The sequence below is a fragment of the Cephus cinctus genome, unplaced genomic scaffold (genome assembly GCF_000341935.2).
Source record: "Cephus cinctus unplaced genomic scaffold, Ccin1 Ccin1_scaffold0696, whole genome shotgun sequence".
Classification (NCBI taxonomy): domain Eukaryota; kingdom Metazoa; phylum Arthropoda; class Insecta; order Hymenoptera; family Cephidae; genus Cephus; species Cephus cinctus.
In genome coordinates this window covers 777,197-798,133 of record NW_014333318.1, presented here as the reverse complement: position 1 = coordinate 798,133, position 20,937 = coordinate 777,197, and the positions used below count along the sequence as shown (strand labels likewise).

Below are 20,937 nucleotides of genomic sequence, written 5' to 3'. Positions count from 1 at the left end.
ACCCCCTTTGCCCTATTAATTGAATCAATTGAATCTTCAATCGATACCGTCGTTCCAACCCTCCTCCCTTTCAAGTGCTGCTCCAACTGATAATGCTCAATGGGAAAATTTTTTTTTCGCGTATCAAAAATTTCCACTATCTTTCTGATGTACTGGTTGTAGAAAAAATTTTTTTAAAACAGGTAAAAAAATTACCAGAGATATCGGACAGAAGGGAAGGAATTTGCAAAAATGCACATTGATGCATATCAGGCAGATTCGCGATCAACGAATCGGACGGCAGAGTCTCGCACGCGCGAGTACGTAATCCCGTATTCTTCGGGCGCTTTCCATTGGTTGGTTACCGCGATAACCTTTGCCCCCTCCCCAGTTGCTGGTCTCCTATCGGGGCTCCCTCCTCGCTTATGCACAATTCCCCTTCGCGATACGCTGCAACCACTCGGTTGCATCGCGAATTGCATAGCCGAGCACTAAGGGTGGGGGGAGTCATCGGTGCATCGGGGAGGGAGAAGAGTGACGCTGGTGGGGGGTAATGCACTTTGCCCTCCGTTCATGAGTCCCTGACAGACATTTGCACGCGTATCCACGCCACGTGCTCCTCTGTCCTGAAGCATCATGGACTTTGACGTCACATCCGCGTGACATAAACTGACCATTTTTTGATTTATTATTTCAGAAAGAAATCTTTCTCCTCTTTAATTAATAAATTAGACCATTTTTATTATTATGAAAAATCCAAAATATTTTATTGCAGCTCGGGATCTTTTACTGAGGAACTTACTGTACTGCGGACCAAGAAGATTCTTTGGTGCACTGGACGTCACTTTGGAATGGCTTAGAAATATTTATTAATTTAAAAAAATTGTTCAGTAATATTTTACATACGTATAACAATATAGTGTTTAATAATAATATAGAGTATATCTTTATTCATATATAATACTTCACGCTCCATAACCCCTTCTTTAGTCTTGCGAACAGTATAAGCGGGACCTAAAATTTGAGCCCGTCGTTCCTTATTTATTTAACCAGGAAAATAAAAAAAAAACTACTTTATACCGTAAGTCGAGACTTTTAGGTATGTAAAATTCTTAAGAATACACATACTTGTGTTTAAGTATAATTATGGGTAAAACTTTGGAATGGTACTCTCGGACGTTTTAACTGAACGGGATATCAAGGGTCCATTAAGTGAATAATCTAACTGTAGACTCCGGGACTCGAGTCTTTTCGTCACGGAGCCTCAAGAGTGAATCAGCCCAGAGCCGATTTCCGTATGGGAGATACAATACCGAATTTCAAGAACTCCCAGCGAGGAGTCTCGGAACAGTCGGAATTTCAAAGGGACTTCAAAACAGATGTATACAGAGGTAAACTCCATTCTAGGGAAACCTGTAGGAGTCCCGTGGATTTTACGACTAATCCCTGAGGATTAGAGAAAACTAAGGTAAAGAACCCCAAGAGGCGGTCCCTGAGGCGGCGGTGAACGATGGTCAGTGGGTACGAAGATAAGATACTCAATGAGGGTTAGTGGCGTCCAGTGAAACTGCCCTTAGGAAAACAGCGAGTCGTATACCTACCGTAGAGCGAGGCCGAGCTGCGGACGCGGCTTAAGTTTAAATTATTGAGCTATCGATCAGTTGGGCAAATGTACCTAAAGGTACCGAAAGCAAATGACACGGCAAAGAGGTCCCAAACGGAAGCGACTCGTTTCTCATGCGCTTGACAGCCCCGTGTCCCGGGCTGTGTGAAACTCCATTGTCGAAGGCTATTCTCACGGAGGGTGAAAAAAGGCAGGACGCTCGTAGGGCGCGACTGTCGAGGTAAAATTAGTACAAGTGTCTCGCCATAATGCTGGCTGACGTTTCTCCCGAGATCAGGACTGGGAGCTTCTTCGTTGCCCGTCAAAGACGACCGGACGGACGTGTGAATAGAAAATGTAGAGGGCCGTGTGTGCTCACGTGTTTCACTGACTGGGTTCACGGTACGGAAGAAGCACGGAGAGAGAGAGGCCTCAATGAAAAAATGGGACGACGCCGGGCGTGCATTCCTCGGCGTCGGCTGCCACGACGCCTCGCCAGCCTTTCCCTATCGTTCCAGGGACTCTAGTCTGGGCAGCTGATAGCGGAACTGCCGTGTAGAGTATCTTTGGGTAGCCAATGGTTTTCGAGTAAAATTAGAGATCAGCTGGGATTCTGTTGCAGATCTTGTAATTACCGATCTTGTAACATCGAAGAAGGCTGCTGAAGGAAAAGGAAACATAAAGGTGGAAGTCGATTCTTCGGTACCTGGGTCCTTGGGAGAGGGGTCGGGGGGTCAGGGGAGCATCTTCGAGAGTGAAATGTGAAAAAGGAAAGTTCTTCCGGCCGAGGCTCGTCCGAGGCTCATCCGATGTCGAACCCGTCGCAACCCCAAGCGCCTTCCTGGAGGCCAGGGCCACCGTACGGAAGGCTGTGTAGGCTGACCGAGGCATCCTCAAAGTTTAAGGGGTGAAATCCCCGAACTTTCCCGAATTTTCCCGAACTTCCCCGAATCCCCGCGAACGCGAAGAGGGGTTCGTCCCTCGTGTCTGCTGCCTGCTGGGGAGGAATGTGGGCTCTCTGGCAGGGGGTGACTCACCCCTGCGCCAATTGGACACGCCCATTCGAAAGATGGCTGCCACCCCGTCGACCAATCGGACTCGGCCTCGAAGGGTGCATGGGAAAGCGCGGCAACTCTCGTCACTCTCTTCACTTACCACCCCCTGTACCGGTGGGTCGAGGAGGGGGAGGAAGCGAGAGAGTGACGGAGGAGTGAAAGACCCTGAGGAATTAGGATAGGGCGGGAGTGGCGGGGGGTAGTTAGGTACGTACACACATTTTTCAGCCGGTGAAAATTTGTTGTCCGCGCTCGCTGCGCAAAATGGTGACCGCTCGGGCGAGGAAGAGCAACGTAACGTGATGCAAGTATTTTTCAATTTGATCTTAATAAATCGATATAAATCCATCGGCGTTGCTTGTACATTTATTGATATTCCTTTAAACCTTGATGGATTTTTTTCTACTTTGTCAGAAGATTCCTCTTTGGTTCCATCGTGTTCCCTTGTCGCTTTTTTTCTGTTTTTTTTTTTTTAAGACTGGCCCCTTTTTTCTCACGCTCCTCTGTTTTTATCCTTTCATTTTACTCCTTTCATGCCAGCCAGTCGCTTTCTATAGTTCGCCGAGAAAACGATGATTTGTGAGAATTTTACATGAAAAAAAAAAAATTATCGATGAACTTCCTTAATTTCGAAATTTAATGAAAAACACGAAAATTTGTCAATTTATCCAGAAGAAAGTGAAAACAGGGAAGACGGAGAAGTCGACTTTATCAGTAAATATTCCCAGTCGGTCAATGAAGAGATAAGAAGGGCGCAGGGGGTTGCTCCTGTTTCCGGTATTTGTCAGCACTCGACATCCGTGCCTATCGTTCTTACCCATTTAGAAAAGTGGCTCTACGCCACTGGATTCCTAGAAGAGAGGCAGCAGTTTGGGGTTCATCAGACGTAGTTGGGTCGGTGGGTCTGAGCCCAGGCTGTAGTTGGGGTGGCTGCCGTTTCCTGGTCTCGGCGTCCTGTGCGCCAGGACTACCCTTGGCCTCGATGTACCAAGTGGCCTCCAAGGCTTCGGTAAATAGACCGAAATTCCTTAGGTTTCTCGACTTTCGTTGCCGGAAGTTCAGCCACTAAAATACATTGGCGCTCCAATCATTTCCTACACGACGACCCTTCCTCTCTACCTATCCATACACACTCCGTGATGCGGTAACCGAATAATTAAATTACGATTACCAAAAATTTGGATTCCTTCGAAAATCATTCGTTTACCCCAAACATAATTTTTTTTCATATTTTTCCAAATTTTTTTAACTCATTACTTGTACTCTCATAAAATTCCGATGTCATACGTTGATGCTACCCGGAAGCTGGCCGTGTTGCATGAAGGTTAGGGGTCGCAAGGTTATTCAGGGTAGGGGGTAGGGGGGCTGAATGGCTATAACGACACAAGATATTCCTAGGTACTATGGGGCTTTACTATGCGCATGCTCTTACAATCTACTATTATCTAGCAGTCCTACCAATCGCACTCTTCTACGTTCATAGAAACGCGTAGAACCATGTGTGACGCTTATAGCGACGTGGCCCTGAAGTTTCCATCGAAATACGACGTACGCAACACGACGCGGACCAAAGGACGCAAGCGCATACGTGGGTATACGTATTATATGTATATATGGATATACGAGACGTATACACAGAACTCGGCCTAGTTTCTAGCGGGCGGCTGAGAAATTCAAAGAGATTCGCCATTTGCAATCGAAAATAAAAAGGAACGGCGAACAAACGAAATGAATGGGGCGATTCCCTCTTCGGGGTCGTTACCCCTTTCTCATTCGGGCCACCTCTGACAAGGTTCTCACTACCGCTGGCTTCCATGGCACAACGAGGAAACGAGGAAAGGGGGGCACTCTCGAGGGATCGATCAGAGAGAAAATCTTCGGCCTTGGCCGCGCAGGACACTCCCTTCCAGCTCCTTCGACCTTCGTTACTTTACTATCGTAAGATTTGACCTTCTCCTTTGGAAAATTCTACCTACAATCTTTCATCTTCTTGTCCGTCGACGCTTCTTCGCTTAGCTTTATACTCTGGTCATAACCGGCTGGTACGATTTTATAGGTACTTTTTTGGTATTTCGGGAAATTTTAGAAAATTTTTATTCTATATTTTAGTGGTCGTAACATCACCTGTTAGGACGATGAAATATTTTAGTCGAGAATTATTTTTTAATTAAATTAGATTTTCCTGGGGTAGGTATTGCGGCTGGCTGGATATTCTATTTTCATTGTACGTGGGATTTTATAAGGGTGGTGGCGCGAATTTTTTCGAGATTTAAATTTCGACGGCATTTTTTTAAACTCGAAAATTTTTTTCGTTACACCTTTTTTTATTTGGTTATAGAGGACATTTGTTTGAGACGGCATATATTTTCCTGTGTTATTCTCGATGGCGCAGATGTTTTTCTTTCGACGTTTGTAGAACCCAGTTTCACATGAGTTTACGTTCGGTTGGCTTTTATTGCCCGGACCTATGGGACTCCTTCAAAGTGGACCACATCTCTGTATACATTTATCTTACGACTCTGGAAACGCTCGCTCTTCGCCCGAAGATCGACGCCAATTTCCGATTTCATAATAAAGCATCCTCGCGATTTATTCTTATACCGACGAGATGGGAATAAAGTTAATTTTTTTTTTTTTTTTTTTTTTTTTTTTTTTTTTTTATAATCGAAACTATCGCGTGGATTGGTTGCTGCTAATTAATTTTTGTAATTTTTTTGCGGGAGCCAATATATGCGTATATACCGGCCTTGATCGTTCCTCGCCTGGAAAATTTCCCATTGCTTAACAGTTCTGAGGGGATCTGCTCCCTTCTATCTTGTAACCCTCGTTTCAGGCCTTCATATCGATCCACAGTGCATTTTCTCACCCCTACTTTAGGGTCGTTGACCTTACGGAAAACAGAGCTCCGATCTTTCGAACGCGAATAGCTCACAGTTATACTTGCTACCCTCGGGATATAATATTATTTTACCGAGGTGCGATTCGATTCGTAAATATTTTTATTATAAATTTCAATAGTCTTGACAAAAGAAAATGGTGATAGATTCACAGAAATATTCTCGCGTGGCCGTAGTATATTTTTTCATATTTGGTTCTTTGTGCTGCGGAATCTGGTGTATTGTGATTCGAAGAAAATTCTAGTTTTTATAAAAAAAAAAATAAAAATGGTGGTTGGTTTAAGTACACGGGGGATACCTACTTGGCACAAGGGTTGGTTTTTCCGGTAAAACGAGGCACGCGGATCCCCTGGCCCGGGCGACAGAAGCTACTCAAGGCGTTGCCAGGGGCAACCGATAAAATTGTGGAGGCCCCTTTAGCCCTTCCGCCCTTCCTCCACTCCGTCCTTCTGTCTTCAGGCCAGAAACTTCTCTGGAATTCCTCTGGATCGACCCAGTCATTGATCTGACTTATTAAGGACCACTCCGCTTTATCATTTTGACCTTTAGCTCAAATTTATTATTATTATTCTCTGCTCTCTTAATTATTTCATTTTCGATCGAACTGACTGTGATCAGCGATGTATCATCGGAAATCATCAGGACGCTCAGACGATCCTGCCAGGACCTTCGACGCCCCTGGAAGCAGCTCTTGGTTGGCGTGGAAAATCGACTTGCCGGAAATCGTGGCTAAGAAGAAAATCATGTAAATACAAACCACACTATATTTTTCTAATATAATCAATATTACCGAAAAATCTTTGAAGTTGCGTATAACTAAAGAAAAATGTGTCGGTACCAGCGGATTTTCAATTTAATAAAAAATTCTTCATTCTCGGGTATAATTTATTACAAAAAGAAAGATAGTTTTTGATTTTATTATATTTTTGGAAAAATTCGTGAATTTCTTCTTAATTCCTGGAACGAACGTGCAAGGAACTCCCTGCCCAAATTTCATTTCCCGAGGATCAATTATTGCTACTCGTGTACAAGCGCAAGAGGGAAAACCCGATGAATGAGTTATATGAAGTAGCTTCGGGAGGCATTCTACCTGAGACATATTACGAATTCCTTCGGATTATCTCGGTCATCGCCTTGGTGAAGGGCCGAGGTCCCACGGATTCCTCGTTCGGTTTGACTGGATCTACCTTGAGGAAGATAACGGACCTCCGAGGAATTCCAGGGATGGATTTATGAGGTTTTCCTTAGCGGGCGAGCCAATTGCCCTGTGCAATTGAACGTTAATAACGTCCCGTAAGAATAACTTGCGTAACACGCATCGATAAACATTTTATTATGGCCGCCCAATGCCCGTACCGAGATTCGCGTGCAGTAATGGCCGCCGTTTGGATTTGGCGAAAAAAAAAGAAAACAAAAAGAATTTAAGTACGAAATTAATCGAAGTTACTTTTTTTATTGGGAAGGACACAAGTAATTCGCGGAAAAATCTTTCTAAGAATCTTTTCACGAGTAAATGCTTAGGAATGAGAGAGAGAGAGAGGGGGGATGAGATATCGTGGAAAAGCGCAAATCACGCTACCAAATAAAATGGCGGCAATATGCGAGATGACTGGGAAGCTTCGAGGTGAACCAGTGCGCTCTAGGTGGCGCCACTAGCCGGGACGACTCTTACCGGATTCTATAGGAACAAAATGAGAACCGATTTATTTGAAGATGAAATTCGAATTTTATCTCGAATTCTTCACTGAGGCTTTTTCATTTCTTTATTGTTCGCGTAATCCTTCGATTAATGACGTTCAATGGCCGCGCGATCGCCTAATGGCATCGGCTGGGCTCACGGTTGTGTACTGACGCTATACCGGTGTTTCTGGGTTAAATTATTTTTGATGAAACCGCCTGTATTGATTTTCGAAAAAGGTACGGTACTCGTGCTCGCTTGAATTTTTTGGCTGAATATCTTTTTTTTTTTCAAGAAATCGTTAATCACGTAGACTATCCGAGACGCGTCTTTGTTATGAAATTTTTCTTTGGCGGTTACTCGATTAAATTATCGCCATCGGGATAAGTAATGGGAGCGCCCGTGTTTTGAGATAGCGGACTTAACGAACTCGATGATCAAGATTTACGTGTAGTTATTATTTACGAGCGAAAGAAAGGAGAAACTTACGTTGCGTATCTCAGTAACATGTGGCGAATTCGAAGGTAGAATTTTTTAGGTGGTAATTTTTTTTTTCAATTACGTCATCGTCGCCGAGGCTTGATTTTGCCTTTGAAAAAATTAAGACGGATATCCTCTCTTCGCTGGAATTACATTTTATTAAAGAATCGACACAATTGTCTGCTCTTTGCTAAAAATCCATTTTATTTATTATTTTTATCGGGTTTCGTGTCAATTTATTTTATTTTTTTCCTTAGCCGTACGTTTATATCTCGCAAGTATTATGATTTTTTGGTTGTTAATGTTTTGAGGATTCGATTTAAATTGAAATGCGAAGAATAATATATCTTTTCGTTAATTGTTGTTTTTATTTTTTATTATTTCTAAAAAAAATTACAGCCTCATTTTTCATTGGCAAAATTTAATTTTCCAACGAAGCGGTCGAGGCCAGCCTCAAGGTTCTTCGGGGTGTAGCGTGGTGATTTACAAAATGGCGTAGCCAGCCATGGGCGGCATGATGGTTCGCACAAAACGAGGGCTGATGGGTGAAAGGTTATGAGGGTATATATATATATGTGTGTGTGTAAGGGGAGGTATAAGTATAGTAAGGGAAGTCTTGTACCATGAGCCATAAAGCCACCCTTCCCACCTCGAGGGTCCGCACCCCTCGTAGGTTACCGATGTACGCGCACGGCTGCCGAATGCAGACTGCAACAAGGGTCGAGCCTTCCCCTTCGGAAAAATATAAGGGAAATTTAACGATCGGTGATCCGCAGACTGGTGATTGGTTGCGCCATCTTGGGTTAAGGGTTTTTTTTACATTTAATTTTATTTCCTCCACTTAAGACCTTTCCCGAGCACTTTGAAATTTCGAATATAGTCAGAACTCTACCGAACCGACGAATCTTTGAGGAAATCGACGTTAGTACCATAAATAACCGTACTGGAGTCCACCTACGTGGAGCCACTGTACGGCTGATTTGTACTTTTACTTATCCGCCAGAGACGTATTATTGAATTAGAGTTTGTAGAATTTATATTGAAATTCTTGTTTGAATTAATACAAATTTTGAAGACTGATATTATCGATTTGATTTAATACATTTCTTCTGTGCTCAAAACCTGTTCTACTTTACCGACGGGGTAGTATGATTTTTCTGCATTTACATTTCTTTTTTTTCATGAGCTACTTTACCGGCCGATAAAAAATCCTTGAATTATGAAAATACATTTTTTCTTTCTCTCGGGTCTAGCTGAGTTTTCTACAATCACGTTTGATATAATGCTAAAAATTTCATCGACTATAATTCGCCAATTTGGATGCTCGACAATTTTAAGAATAACGGTAAATCGCCTCAAGCAATGCTACAGCACGATACAGAAGTAGATTGCGTCGACATACTTACCCGTGAGTTTCACCGATAAACCTATATTACGTTATACGACGAACCTTGACCAAAGCCACTTCTTCCTGCGTGACGTAAGTTGTGCATTCATTGAAACGTACATAAAAAAAAAACATGAAAATTGTTCAAATCGAATCATCAATAAATCATAATTACGTAACGATTACGAAAACAACAAATCACTCGTTGCATCGAAAAGAATTGCGGCAATTAAAAAAAAAAGCACCACTGACAACAAAGCCGATTTCACAATTCATTAAAAACAAGATACAAGACGGAATAAATTAAAGCATGGAAATCGCTGCCTGTGAAGTATACGTCCCGTGACCATAAAGTATAGAACTACTAGTCACGAATCAACTCAAGCCTCTCGACTCGTCCTGAGTCTCGTTTCCTTCCGAATACCTGCAATCAGATACCAAGTCCCCAGCATCATTATCTTCGCGAGCCCAGAGACTGTCGATCACAACATCAGCGCAGTCACCGTTTCACCTTCGCCGAGAGAACACGTGCTGGCGGCCGAGGATATATAATTGCTAATCGCACGGCGACACAGGTTAGATCGGTGGTCATTGAACTATTGGCACTGCTCAGCTTCCGAATTGCTGGGTGAAGATTTTGTTTTCTAAAATTACATCGTATTTCGATTGTGGGGTCAGCAAATATTTTGAACTTTTATTATCATTCAACTAATTGTTATAATTCAAAATACCAATTCGCCATCGATCATTTGGCACCGATGATCTTGAAAATGATCCAAGCGTCGATCCTCGCGATTCTTCTCGCTTGTCTAACGTGTCTCGTCACGGCTGGTCCAAGAGTCAAAATTCGAAACGGCACCTTGGAAGGTACCATCATGAAGAGCAGACGCGGCGTGGAGTTCGCTGCCTTCAGGGGCATCCCTTACGCGCTACCACCTCTTGGAGAACTGAGATTCGAGGTAAGGAAGATCCCTGTATTCCCGACTGGGAAAGACTATTTTCTAAGCCAAGTTCAACAAGTGATTTACGGAAAGGTAGAGGGAAGGATTAACCAAATGTCACTGACATCTCTACGTTGACCAGGTGAGTCATTGCTGATGGTAATTTTACAAAAAATTTGTTTCTATTAAAATTTGCACTTTTTCGTTAAACGCGTAAAATGATAAAGAGTCGTTAATAAAATTTTAATGTACAACTTACCGTATTAATATCATGGACGTATGATTACGTTACCATTGAAGCTCGGACACTGTGCAAGATCAAGGCGAATCTTGAAAAGGCAATAATTATTAATTATGTAATTAAATATCAAGAAGTATTGAATTATTCACTCCTATCCGGCTTATCCGTATTCAACGAATCATTGACGATTATGGCAAGTCCATAAGTTATTCTGTTTAGTATTACCCGACTATTACTTAACCGCAATAGGCGACTGTCAATGCTCGACTCTTGGCTTGAGAAATTGCTTGAGAAATTTACCTTGAACGGCCGCCGCGCGTGGGTCCGCTTAGGTTAGCTCGAGTCGGCAATACGGTTCCGTGGCTTATCAAGTTATCGCATTGCGCAATGTTGTGAAGTTTATTCGAACGAGGATAACCTTCGACTAGGAGCTGCGCCAGCAATGAGTAAGGAGTACAACGAGAAAAGGTATAGATTGTCGTTATCTATATACCAGTCTCTGGTCCATTGGTAATAAGTTGACGCCGACAAGCTCAAAGCTGCGTTCACACCTGAAAAATCGAAAAGTCCCAAGTCTTATCAGGCCCGAGATAAAGGTACGTGATGAATATTACACGTGATAGGAAAAAAATTTATTGATAACGTCACAAACGATAACAGGTCAAATTATTAATGATCAATTTATTATCTAGCCACCCAGACCAGCCGCATCTTGGTCCGGTCTACGTTCGGCTAAGGAAGATGCTGGGATCTGTACCCAACGCAATATTTACACGCATCAGAAAGAAGTCGTTGGAGTAGAGGATTGTCTTTATCTCAACGTCTACACCCTTGAACTACCACCCCTCGAGGATGGTGATAACACTCTTTGGAACCGGCCTTCCTATCCGGTGATGATCTGGTTCCACGGAGGCGGATGGGTCACCGGCGCTGGGCACTCTGAATTTTACGGTCCCAAATTTCTCCTGGACCATGACGTCATCCTCGTCACCGTAAACTTCAGGTACCTCGAAAATCTCTTTATCCCGGTGCAGCGTGTAACTGGAATCTGTCTTCTAGGCTGGGTCCATTGGGCTTCCTCAGCTACGAGGACCTGATCTTGCCTGGAAATCAGGGGATGAAGGATCAGGCCCAGTCCATACGTTGGGTCAGTGAGAACATTGCTGCCTTCGGGGGTGACCCCAACAGAGTAACTCTCTTCGGGGAAAGTGCAGGTGGCGTTAGTGTTCACTACCATATGATGAGTCCACTTTCAAAAGGTACGATAGCTCTTGGTAATTGGGAGCTTAACGGATCTGTAAGATCTCTAAAAGGTTTCGAATAATAATAATAACCAGTTGATCGATCGAAACAGTCCCAGGAGATCGTTAAGTGCAATATTCAAGATCGTTATGTACATACTTATACGTATTCCAGGCTAGACAGCTTTACGTGATTGGCAATGATAATGACGCAAGATTGATTCACGATCGCACGTAGTGATCCTGTTTATGGATCACGAAGCGTTATTAGCTCTTGTCAGCTGTTAAAACTGGAAAGCGTGTAATTACGATGTTACTACATAAAAATACAAATGAATCGAGTGATCGTCGGTCGTGATCGGAATGATCGGCAGGAACGGTGAAAACAATATATATATATATATATACCTATTGTATACTGCATCCAAGCGCATGGATTGTATGGGATAGAAAAATCTTGAAAACGCCTCGAATTTAGAAAAAAAAAAATAATTTTTTTTAATTTACGGGGATTTTCCAGTCATCAACAATCATAATATTATTATGCGAAACAAGTTCGGCACGAAGGTATTGTGAAATTCTTGGAGTAAAAAAAAATCAGGCTGTTTGATTTGTTTTTTTTTCTTTGCTCTAAACCTGTATGCGCTTTTTATTTTTTTTTTTTTTTTGACGCCAACGACAACAATTATTATTATTCCGTACGGCGCAACGTTGACACGTGCAATTTCTGCTGTCACGTGTTTCTCTTGTGGCTTTCAATTAATGTGCATTACGTATCCTTCAGGTTATGCTTCATTGTGATCTTCTTCTTGTTCATTTATATGTTTTTTGAAATTCGTTTCACTAGACCTGTTTCATCGAGGAATTTCACAGAGTGGCACCGCTCTGTGCTTTTGGGGACTGACCAGGCCCGGATTGGCTAAGAAACAGGCCCAACGTCTTGGTCGATATTTGAATTGTCCTAATCAAGATTCGAAGTCATTGCTATCCTGTCTTCGTGAAAAAGACGCTGTTGACATTATTGGCACCGACAAAGAATTTCAGGTACAGATATATTGTTTTATTGATTAATAAGAATTTTTTCAATTTGTATATGTATAATAGGTTCACTTATGCTTTAACTTGATAAGATCGTGGAAGAGATATCGCTGGGTAATAATTCAACAAGTGACATTATTGGTTATCTGGGAATTGATTAATTTTTTTTGTCATCGTATATCATAAACGTGGACTGGTTGCCACTTGGATGAAAATTCAATGGAAATATGAAACCGGTTTTAGGAAAATTCTAAAAAATGTCGAGAAAACCTGTCCGGTTTCCCAATGATTAGCAATGCAAATGGCAAATTCTTAAGGTTCGATCGTTTCCGATTGACTACACGCAGTCGCAGGATTATGCCACTTAGCATTTGTCAGTTAGAATTAGAGCGTGCCAATAATAACCTGACATACCAAACAGGGGAATGGCATTTGTTTCAATTAAGAAGATCTAGAGCAAACCGTGTAAAAATCGAGTAAGGATCTAGCCAGCATGGACATTTGCAATCCGATTGGTTCTTGGGAATAGAGAGTACACAAAGAAACGAAAAAAAAAAAAATGATTTACGTTCAAAAGAAATAACACTAACGTACCACCTGAGTGAACGTGTATAAGAATCATTTAAATTCCATTAAGTCACTCGCCATTTCATCAGCACACAGTCCAGTCCTTAAAAATATAAATAGTTAATTCCAATTCAATCAAGATTCATGTTGCTTCATATTTATCCTTTCCCCTATTACTTTAAGATTTTAATAATTTTACTTTTTCATATTAATCCGTTGCCTTGCGATGCTTGTCCCGCTTTAGGAATTCGATTACTGCCCAATGATCCCATTCAGACCGGTCATCGAGCCAGATCATCCTGGCGCATTCCTCAAGGAAGATCCAGCAGTCTCATTGAAGGCCGGACGTATTGCTGATATTCCATGGATGACTGGTATCACGTCCCACGAAGGAGCCCTCAGAGTTGCTGGTAACATTTTTGGATTATTATGTATATATATATATGTATATATATATATATATGACTTTGTATTGAGTTTAAAGAAAAATTTTTTTCAGGTCTTTTGGGTCTCAACGATGGCGAATTGGCCAGAAAGCTGAACGACGACTTCATGACTATTGCTCCCATGAGTCTACTCTACAGGGATAAATGCCCTGCGGATCGTATTGAGAATGTGACGAAGTCTATTCGCGAGTTCTACTTTGGTGATCGGCCAATCGATCAATCGACCAAGTTCGATCTTATCGACGTGAGTTATTGACTAGTTGGTTTACTTTTATAAGACAATTTTATACTACTTCAGAACGTATATTTTCTATCATGGTAATTGGTCTTTTAGCTTTACTCGGACGCCTGGTTCTCCATTGCTGCTGATAATGCAGTCAGGGATCATCTGAATGTCCTTGCTAGTCCAGTTTATTATTATTATCTTGCGTACAGAGGAAGCGCTTCCTTTAGCTCTATTTTTGGAGATCCAAAAGGGGAGTATGGCGTTTGTCATGCGGATGACTTGCAGTATCTTTTCCCTGTTGGGGAACAATTGTTCAAGGAGTTTCCATTGAGCGTGGATGATCACAAAGTGGTCGATATATTTACCAGTCTTTGGTATAATTTTGCCAAATCAGGGTAAGCCAATTAGGATTTTATCCTAATCGAATTTTTTTTTAATTTTTGTTTATAGTCATTAAAATTTGTATTGAAATTTTAATCAATAGAAATCCAACACCTGTGCTCACGAAAGAGATTCCAATCAAATGGAAACCAGTGAGGACTCTGGATCTTGAATATCTACACATTGGAAGTCCAAAGGAATTGTTTATGGCTGACAATCTTATACACGAGAGAGTTAAGTTCTGGGAGAAATTAGGAATCGTGGGAGTTGATGATTCCCAACGTCATTTTATGGAATCATCTCAACTCAGAGACGAGTTATAAGTTTTTTATAAAATCTTGAGAACGTTTAATCGTTCCTTTAATTAGGCGATTGGTATCCGCTGTGAATCGTGATTGGTATTATTCTTTTTTTTATTTCATTGAATATCTAATAATTGTTTCACGCGAAAAGAGAATTTCTATATTTATCTATCGTTATATCCCTTGATTCGTGTAAAGAGGAATATAATTTATGCAAATTGTTTATTATGCTTTTAGATCTTATTCCTCATTCGATCAATATTAATATTGCATTATACTATTTTTTCTTTCTCTTTACTTTAGCAGATGATTTCGACTGACTCTCCCTATTTGAATTTAGCGCCGTTTTATCCTCATCCGGCGAATTGGTGACAAGTATCATACAAGATATAGAAAAATTGCCAGCGGGAATGTGATTGAATGGTTTTGCATTGTTGTGAGGTGTGACAAAATTTCTATATGAAATTTCAGTCACTTTCTCAAAATTCAATCTCTCGCCTGAACACAAGAATTAATATACATAATCAGTTATTAATACTAGAGAATAATATAGAAACAGAAAAATTACCTATGGTCTGAGCAGCAGCCGAGCTGAATGCTGCGACGCAACCTGGAATTCTCAATTGATTTACTCTGGAAATACAGGAACGAACCAATGCAGTTCCAATTCCTTTGTTCCTATGATCCATCTCCACGCAAAGCACATTGATCTGATAGAATTTACCGGTCCCGAATAACTCAGTCACCCCAGCTTTTGCAAATAGACAATTCCTCAGGTTAATTATTTTCGAAAGGAACAGTCCCTGGTTGAGCTATAAAAATTTTTAATTAATTAATCCAATTGAATCAGAAGTATCTTCCTTCATTGGTACCTGAATTTCGTTGTAATATTTGTCAACTGTTTCATCATTTGAACCAATAAGGACTCCCACCAAATCGCCAGTCCCTTCCTTAAGAGCACAGAGACTTTCAAGGTCACGCATGTGTCTCAAGATCAATTGAAGATATGACTTTGCAGATACGAAATCTTTTTTCACATGTGTTGCACAGCACATTGGTTCCGATTTAAGAAAATCGTTCTGAAAATTCAAAATATTAATTTTATTATTAAATACCATCTGTAAAATTTTCATAGTATTCTCTGTCTTATTGTAGATACTTTTATTAGTTTAATTGCTTCGATTATCCTTTCCTCCTTCAGATCCACGATTCTGTAACCATTTGACATTCTCTCCCAAACCATAGGGGCATTTTCACTGACATGATTGACGTTATTGATGGAGGAATTTTCCAAGTCTAATAAGTCACTTACAGAAATCTCGGTGATACATTCAGAAATTGATTGTCTTCTGCGACCTTTTGAAAATGCACTGGCCCTTCTTTCCATATGTTTAATTATATTTTTCTTGGAAATACAAAAATATTGTTTAAGGTTAGGTATGCTTCAGAGCTATCTGCTGAATTAATTATACTGGTCTGAAATTGCTTTCATGTTTTCTTACTATATTTTTGTATTCTATCAATTTTTTATACAGACTTAAACCTTGTGAAGGCCTTTATTCAGAGTGTAATTACATCAGCTGAAAGTGGTTTTACCATAAAAGTTGAAAGGACTACCTTCAGTTTATGCAATACTTTTGAGCAGTATTGTATACCGATAGAGTATGGTGCTGATTGATTTCTTCAGATTATTTTCAAATTTCATGTATTTTCACCTAAGGATCAATCTTCGATCAAAAATTGTATTCCGCGATTGAATTTTATTAATGGAGCTTGGACTCACGGAATCTGAGAAGAATGAAATTGTTCAAGCGACTCAGGAAATGCTGCTTGAACCTTTTGGCTGGCAAGTTCGTTCAAATTTTCGAATTATCGACCTCAAGGAATCGCATTACGAGGAAGTCATTCACATGTTAAAAGTTCAGTGAAATATGAAAATTATAATATGAGCGACATTTCTGTGCTTTTGATTAGCAATTATTTTTTTTCGTCTCACACGTCACCACGTATGTTCTAAATGTGTTTGGTATTTCACTTATATTTACGAAAAATCTTAAGCATCCTCCTCGTCTCATCTCTCTCTTAATTCCTTGTGGCAGCATCATTTTCTCACAACTGAACCAATGTGCAAAGCATCTTCTCTATTGTCGGAGCCTGATTCTGTAAAATGTTATCTGGATATGATAAGAGTGTGGATGAAGGACACGACAAGCATCATAGCAGTGAGTACATCAACGGGACGCGTAATAGGAGTCGCCATTACCAAAATTATCAGTTATCTCGATAAAACTGACACGTATACTCGTATTCAGGTAAACTTTGCAGACAAATTATTTTTGGGAAATATTTATTCTTTTTAGCAAACAGCATCACTGATACGCGTGAGTGCGTCTTTAAATTCCTTAAAATGTTAACTCGAATATATTGATATTTAGATATATCGGGGAAACGCATTGCAGAAGGTGATGCAACTACAAAGTGCATTGGTGAAGCAAGCACGTGCGTTTGAGCAATTGAATAGCGAATCGCATCTTCGCATAAAAATACTCTGTGTACATCCGACATACCAGGATCGTGGGTTAAGTAGAAATCTCATTGAAATTTGTCTACGAGTCGCTGAAAGTCTAAAAATACCTGCAGTAGCTGGAATTTTTTCCTCCGGTTCAAGTCAGCTGCTAGCTTTAAGTATGGGTTTTCGAAAACTCGCCGAAATATTGTACGGTCGCTGGGTTATTCATGACGAGGTTATTTTTGATGATCCTGGCACTGGTAATTATTCAGCAGCTTTTATGGGCATTCGGGTGGAAATACCTGACGGGGGAACGATCGATGAGAAATCGAAAAGTCAGAAAGAATTTGACTGGGCGAGACAGTACAAACGGAGCAATAAATAATATCTTAGTTACCTTCAGAGACCAAAGAGAAGGAACTGTTTTATCCGTCTATATGAGACACTAAATTCCAATTATCATAGGTGTATAGTAATTTACGATTTTTTTATAAAAAATTATTGATATTAAATATCTTAAAAATATTTTTAACCAAAAATTTAATTAGAACGTTTACAAAAATATCGTGTCGGTAAGTTACCATCGGTTGGTACACCAGAACATGTCCTTTAATATTTGCCGATATTATTTGTCTGCAACGATATCAAGAGTCGGCTTATCTATCAATGGTTTGTATAATACATTTACCAGTAGCATACATTGCTTCCCACAAGATGTCAGGCAGATCAATTCAATACTATGCAGCAGCAAACTGCAACCTGTGGTCGTGGTAGTCGTGGTCCAGGCGAGGTACGAGCTACGGGTTCCACCAGCAATGCCGGGTAGTGACGTTCGATGAAGGCATGCGCGCAAAACCGAAGACAACCGAGTAAGACCGAGTTCAACCGAAGTGCCAAACACTATTATATTGCTGCATGGTGGGTGTATACGTATGACTACGTCCGAGCGACTGAGTTAGCCGAGGCGTTCAGGCACGTTCGGCTGCGAGAAGAGAGTCAGTCAGAGTCAGTGCATGGCGGCCCGAGGCCCGTGGCCCTTCGAAGACCTCTCTACCAATTAAAAGCGAAGAGACTACTTTACGTGCGCGCTCATCAACTGGACTAAACGATTTAGCTGTGCTCGAATTCCGTGCTTCGTGACATCGCGATCTCTGAAGTTCACAAACAAGTGCTCCGGGACCACTGTGTTTATTAGCAGTGACATATCAGTGGTACAAGTACTCAGGATTGCCCAGCCCTTCGAGATATCTTCTCTAAACTAACGTGAGTATCTCCACATTCCAATCGACCGATTAAACTTTGCACGCTTCCTCGTGTACTTCCGCTTTTACCTGGTAATGTATTACGAGTGACGTATTTATGTCGTGCGACGTTATTGCTCTGACAGTTAACAGGCAACTAGTGAAATCATTTATTTTAATATATTAGAAATACACCTTCGTAGGTAACTACAAAATAACCGGTCTGTCAATTTTTTATTATTGATTTATCAAACGGATCCCGATACACGTCATAGGCGCGTATACAATTCGCTCTGTATTTTATTAAATAAACACAAGAAGCAGATGTGCATTTAGTATATTTTTAAAATAATATTACGTTCGTCGTATCTGTAGGTCAGGACTGCTAACAGGAACGTTACAGCTGCGAATTATCCACGTTTCGCTCCTGTTATGCTTTTCCCAGAGTTACCTCGAACGTATTGTCATGTGAAACGCATCTCAGTGGCAGCTGTCAACACCCTCGGAATCTTGGCACGACGTTCACCCAATTCGTATTCCCATGGCGAACTACTCTCAGCTCGCTGCTCTTTTCGAGCTCTTTTTAATGAGTATCACATTACAATTGGTCGATCGATCGAGGATTTATGCGACGCCCATCGCGGCGAACGGTTAATTCCGAAAAGGATCTCACTTCCGATCGGATACGTTTATTGTTTCTCTTGCGAGTCGACGAACTCTGTAAATTCATGAGGTTCTCTTTTTTCTTTTTAATTATGGGCGAAACAGGAACCCATGCACTTCGTTTGTCTCTCGTGAGTTTCGTGCGTTTTGTGTGTTTTACATGGGGCATTCGAGTGCCCCCTTGCGAAACGATAACCGATAAATACGTCGAAACGACTTCCGACTCGTTAAAATGTCACAATAGCCTCGCCCGACATTTGTATCTTTGGCTTTGACTAGGATCTACCAGTCTTTGTTATTCTTTGATTAAAATCACTCGACCGCCATAAGATCTATCAAGCATTATATCCTTATTAGATTGAACGCTGTAATTTCTAATAATTAATTCCCGTTGCTAAATACGATACACATTTTGATTTTTGAAAAATTTTCTTCTCCTTTTTATTTTCACGAATTATCGATTATCCGTATTCGATGTGTACGAAGATACTTCTTATCGTTTGATTCTCCTCTCTTCGACGTCTTATCGACATACTTTACTATGAATATTTACCAAAATTCAATAGCAGACGGTAAATCATTGGTTAATTCTCGTCTCGTGTCTTTTTACATCTTCTTCACGGGTTTTAGCGTGAACGTAGTATCGGAAGGAAAGCCCAACCGGGAGTGCATACTGACTCTGTATAGACTTGTCAAAAAGTCTCGATTATCAGTGACTGCCAAACGCTTGTGAATTAGTCTTTTTTTTTCCCGTTTCCCCCATTCGTCAGCCCTCACCCAACTGACTACGTCAATCAATCACGGGCGGACATGTTTGATAGAGGAGCGCGCGTCCCAATATTCGCTGCCGGCTAATAAACTCGGTCCGAAATAACTGCGTGCACTTATTAATAGATGGCGGCGCGAGCGTCGGCGTTGTTTTCGTGGCATCCAAAAGGGTCTTCTCGGTCGGGCGTTGCGCGGGGGTGTCTTCGAAGTGGGAGTGGGTGTCCCTTTACTCGGAAGAACTACAAGTCGAAGTTACCCGTGGAACCCGTAGTATTCTTTTTTCCATAGCAGACAAAAAAAGAAGTAGAATAAAAACATAGTGGTCTAAAGTGGTTTCTCGGGAAAGACGCGTACAAAAGCTGCATAGGCGTGCACGCGCATTTTCCTTCCACAGAATCAAAAACAATATAAGGATCCTCCAATTATTTGAATCGCCACAATAATTACGTGCCAGTCGTGTTTCTTGACTGTGACACGTAAATTTTTTATCTTATCCTACACGAATACGAAATACAATACAGAAACGTGACTTTTCCCTCTTCGAAACCTCCCTCGGTATCTGCGTAGTTGCTTTATGCCAAGGGCGTCGCCACTCTTTTTTTTTCTCTTATCTCAAAGATATCCTGCAATTGGTAGTACAGCCAACAGCTCTTTCGTCCGTTCTCGAAAAATACTTGAGAATAAAAAATAAAATTTTGTAATAATTTCCTTCCCCCTCTCTAGGCCTATCTCGCGAAACCCATAAGGGGTGGTACAGTAATTTTCCACGGGGTGGTTAACTGTGCAGGTAGATCAGGTACAGGGTTGAATTTAGGGGTGGAATCAATATCGTGCTTGATCTACGTGTAGAGACGATTTGACTCTCCCCCCCCCGGGGGGCATCCCTCTCCAGTTACACCCCCCTCGTTAATACTATCTCTGATAAGAGGTTGTCTTTAATTGTTTAATGCCGTCGGTACGCTTATAGGGGGATGATTTTTTTGGACTGGGATCGTCCGCGTATGAGGGTGCAAACACCTGTACATATGTGTATACACACACGATATTGCCAAGATACACGTAAGAGACACCCATTCCCTATAGGGGGTCACCCTTATCGCGGAATGTTTACAGAGTTTATCTTCGCACCCTTGGCGCGGAGCCCCAACTCATTTACCCCTGCACCCTTCTGATACAACCTACGGAGACGCACGCACGCACGCACCTACGCATTCAGCCATGCGTGCACTCCTAAGTCCAACCTACCCTTGTATCCCACCCCTGGCCAACCTTTTGGTTTTCTGGCTCGCGCGGG

The 20,937-nt window shown here is 41.3% G+C and overlaps 4 protein-coding genes across 4 annotated transcripts in view; 3 read left to right on the top strand and 1 right to left on the bottom strand.

Moving 5' to 3' along the window:
- Positions 1-9,451: 9,451 nt before the first annotated feature.
- Positions 9,452-14,759, top strand: LOC107270099 (venom carboxylesterase-6). Its single transcript, XM_015744793.2, has 8 exons — positions 9,452-10,038; positions 10,954-11,264; positions 11,321-11,520; positions 12,350-12,546; positions 13,352-13,517; positions 13,607-13,797; positions 13,888-14,174; positions 14,264-14,759. Exons 1-8 carry the CDS (start codon positions 9,838-9,840, stop codon positions 14,481-14,483), a joined length of 1,773 nt encoding a protein of 590 aa, XP_015600279.1. The 5' UTR covers positions 9,452-9,837; the 3' UTR covers positions 14,484-14,759.
- Positions 14,740-15,849, bottom strand: LOC107270103. The gene is made up of 4 exons (XM_025087507.1): positions 15,622-15,849; positions 15,335-15,541; positions 15,031-15,274; positions 14,740-14,960 (listed from the first exon to the last, which is right to left on the bottom strand). Exons 1-4 carry the CDS (start codon positions 15,847-15,849, stop codon positions 14,740-14,742), a joined length of 900 nt encoding a protein of 299 aa, XP_024943275.1.
- Positions 15,850-16,209: 360 nt separating this feature from the next.
- On the top strand, positions 16,210-17,623 carry LOC107270100. The gene is made up of 3 exons (XM_025087478.1): positions 16,210-16,381; positions 16,562-16,774; positions 16,898-17,623. Exons 1-3 carry the CDS (start codon positions 16,229-16,231, stop codon positions 17,354-17,356), a joined length of 825 nt encoding a protein of 274 aa, XP_024943246.1. The 5' UTR covers positions 16,210-16,228; the 3' UTR covers positions 17,357-17,623.
- Positions 17,624-17,942: 319 nt separating this feature from the next.
- The window catches only part of LOC107270098 (amyloid beta A4 precursor protein-binding family B member 1-interacting protein), a 72,261-nt gene continuing 69,266 nt past the window's right edge, over positions 17,943-20,937 (top strand). The window contains exon 1 of the mRNA XM_015744790.2: positions 17,943-18,234. The gene's annotated coding sequence lies outside the window, so the exon portion shown is untranslated. The remainder of the gene's footprint in view (positions 18,235-20,937) is intronic.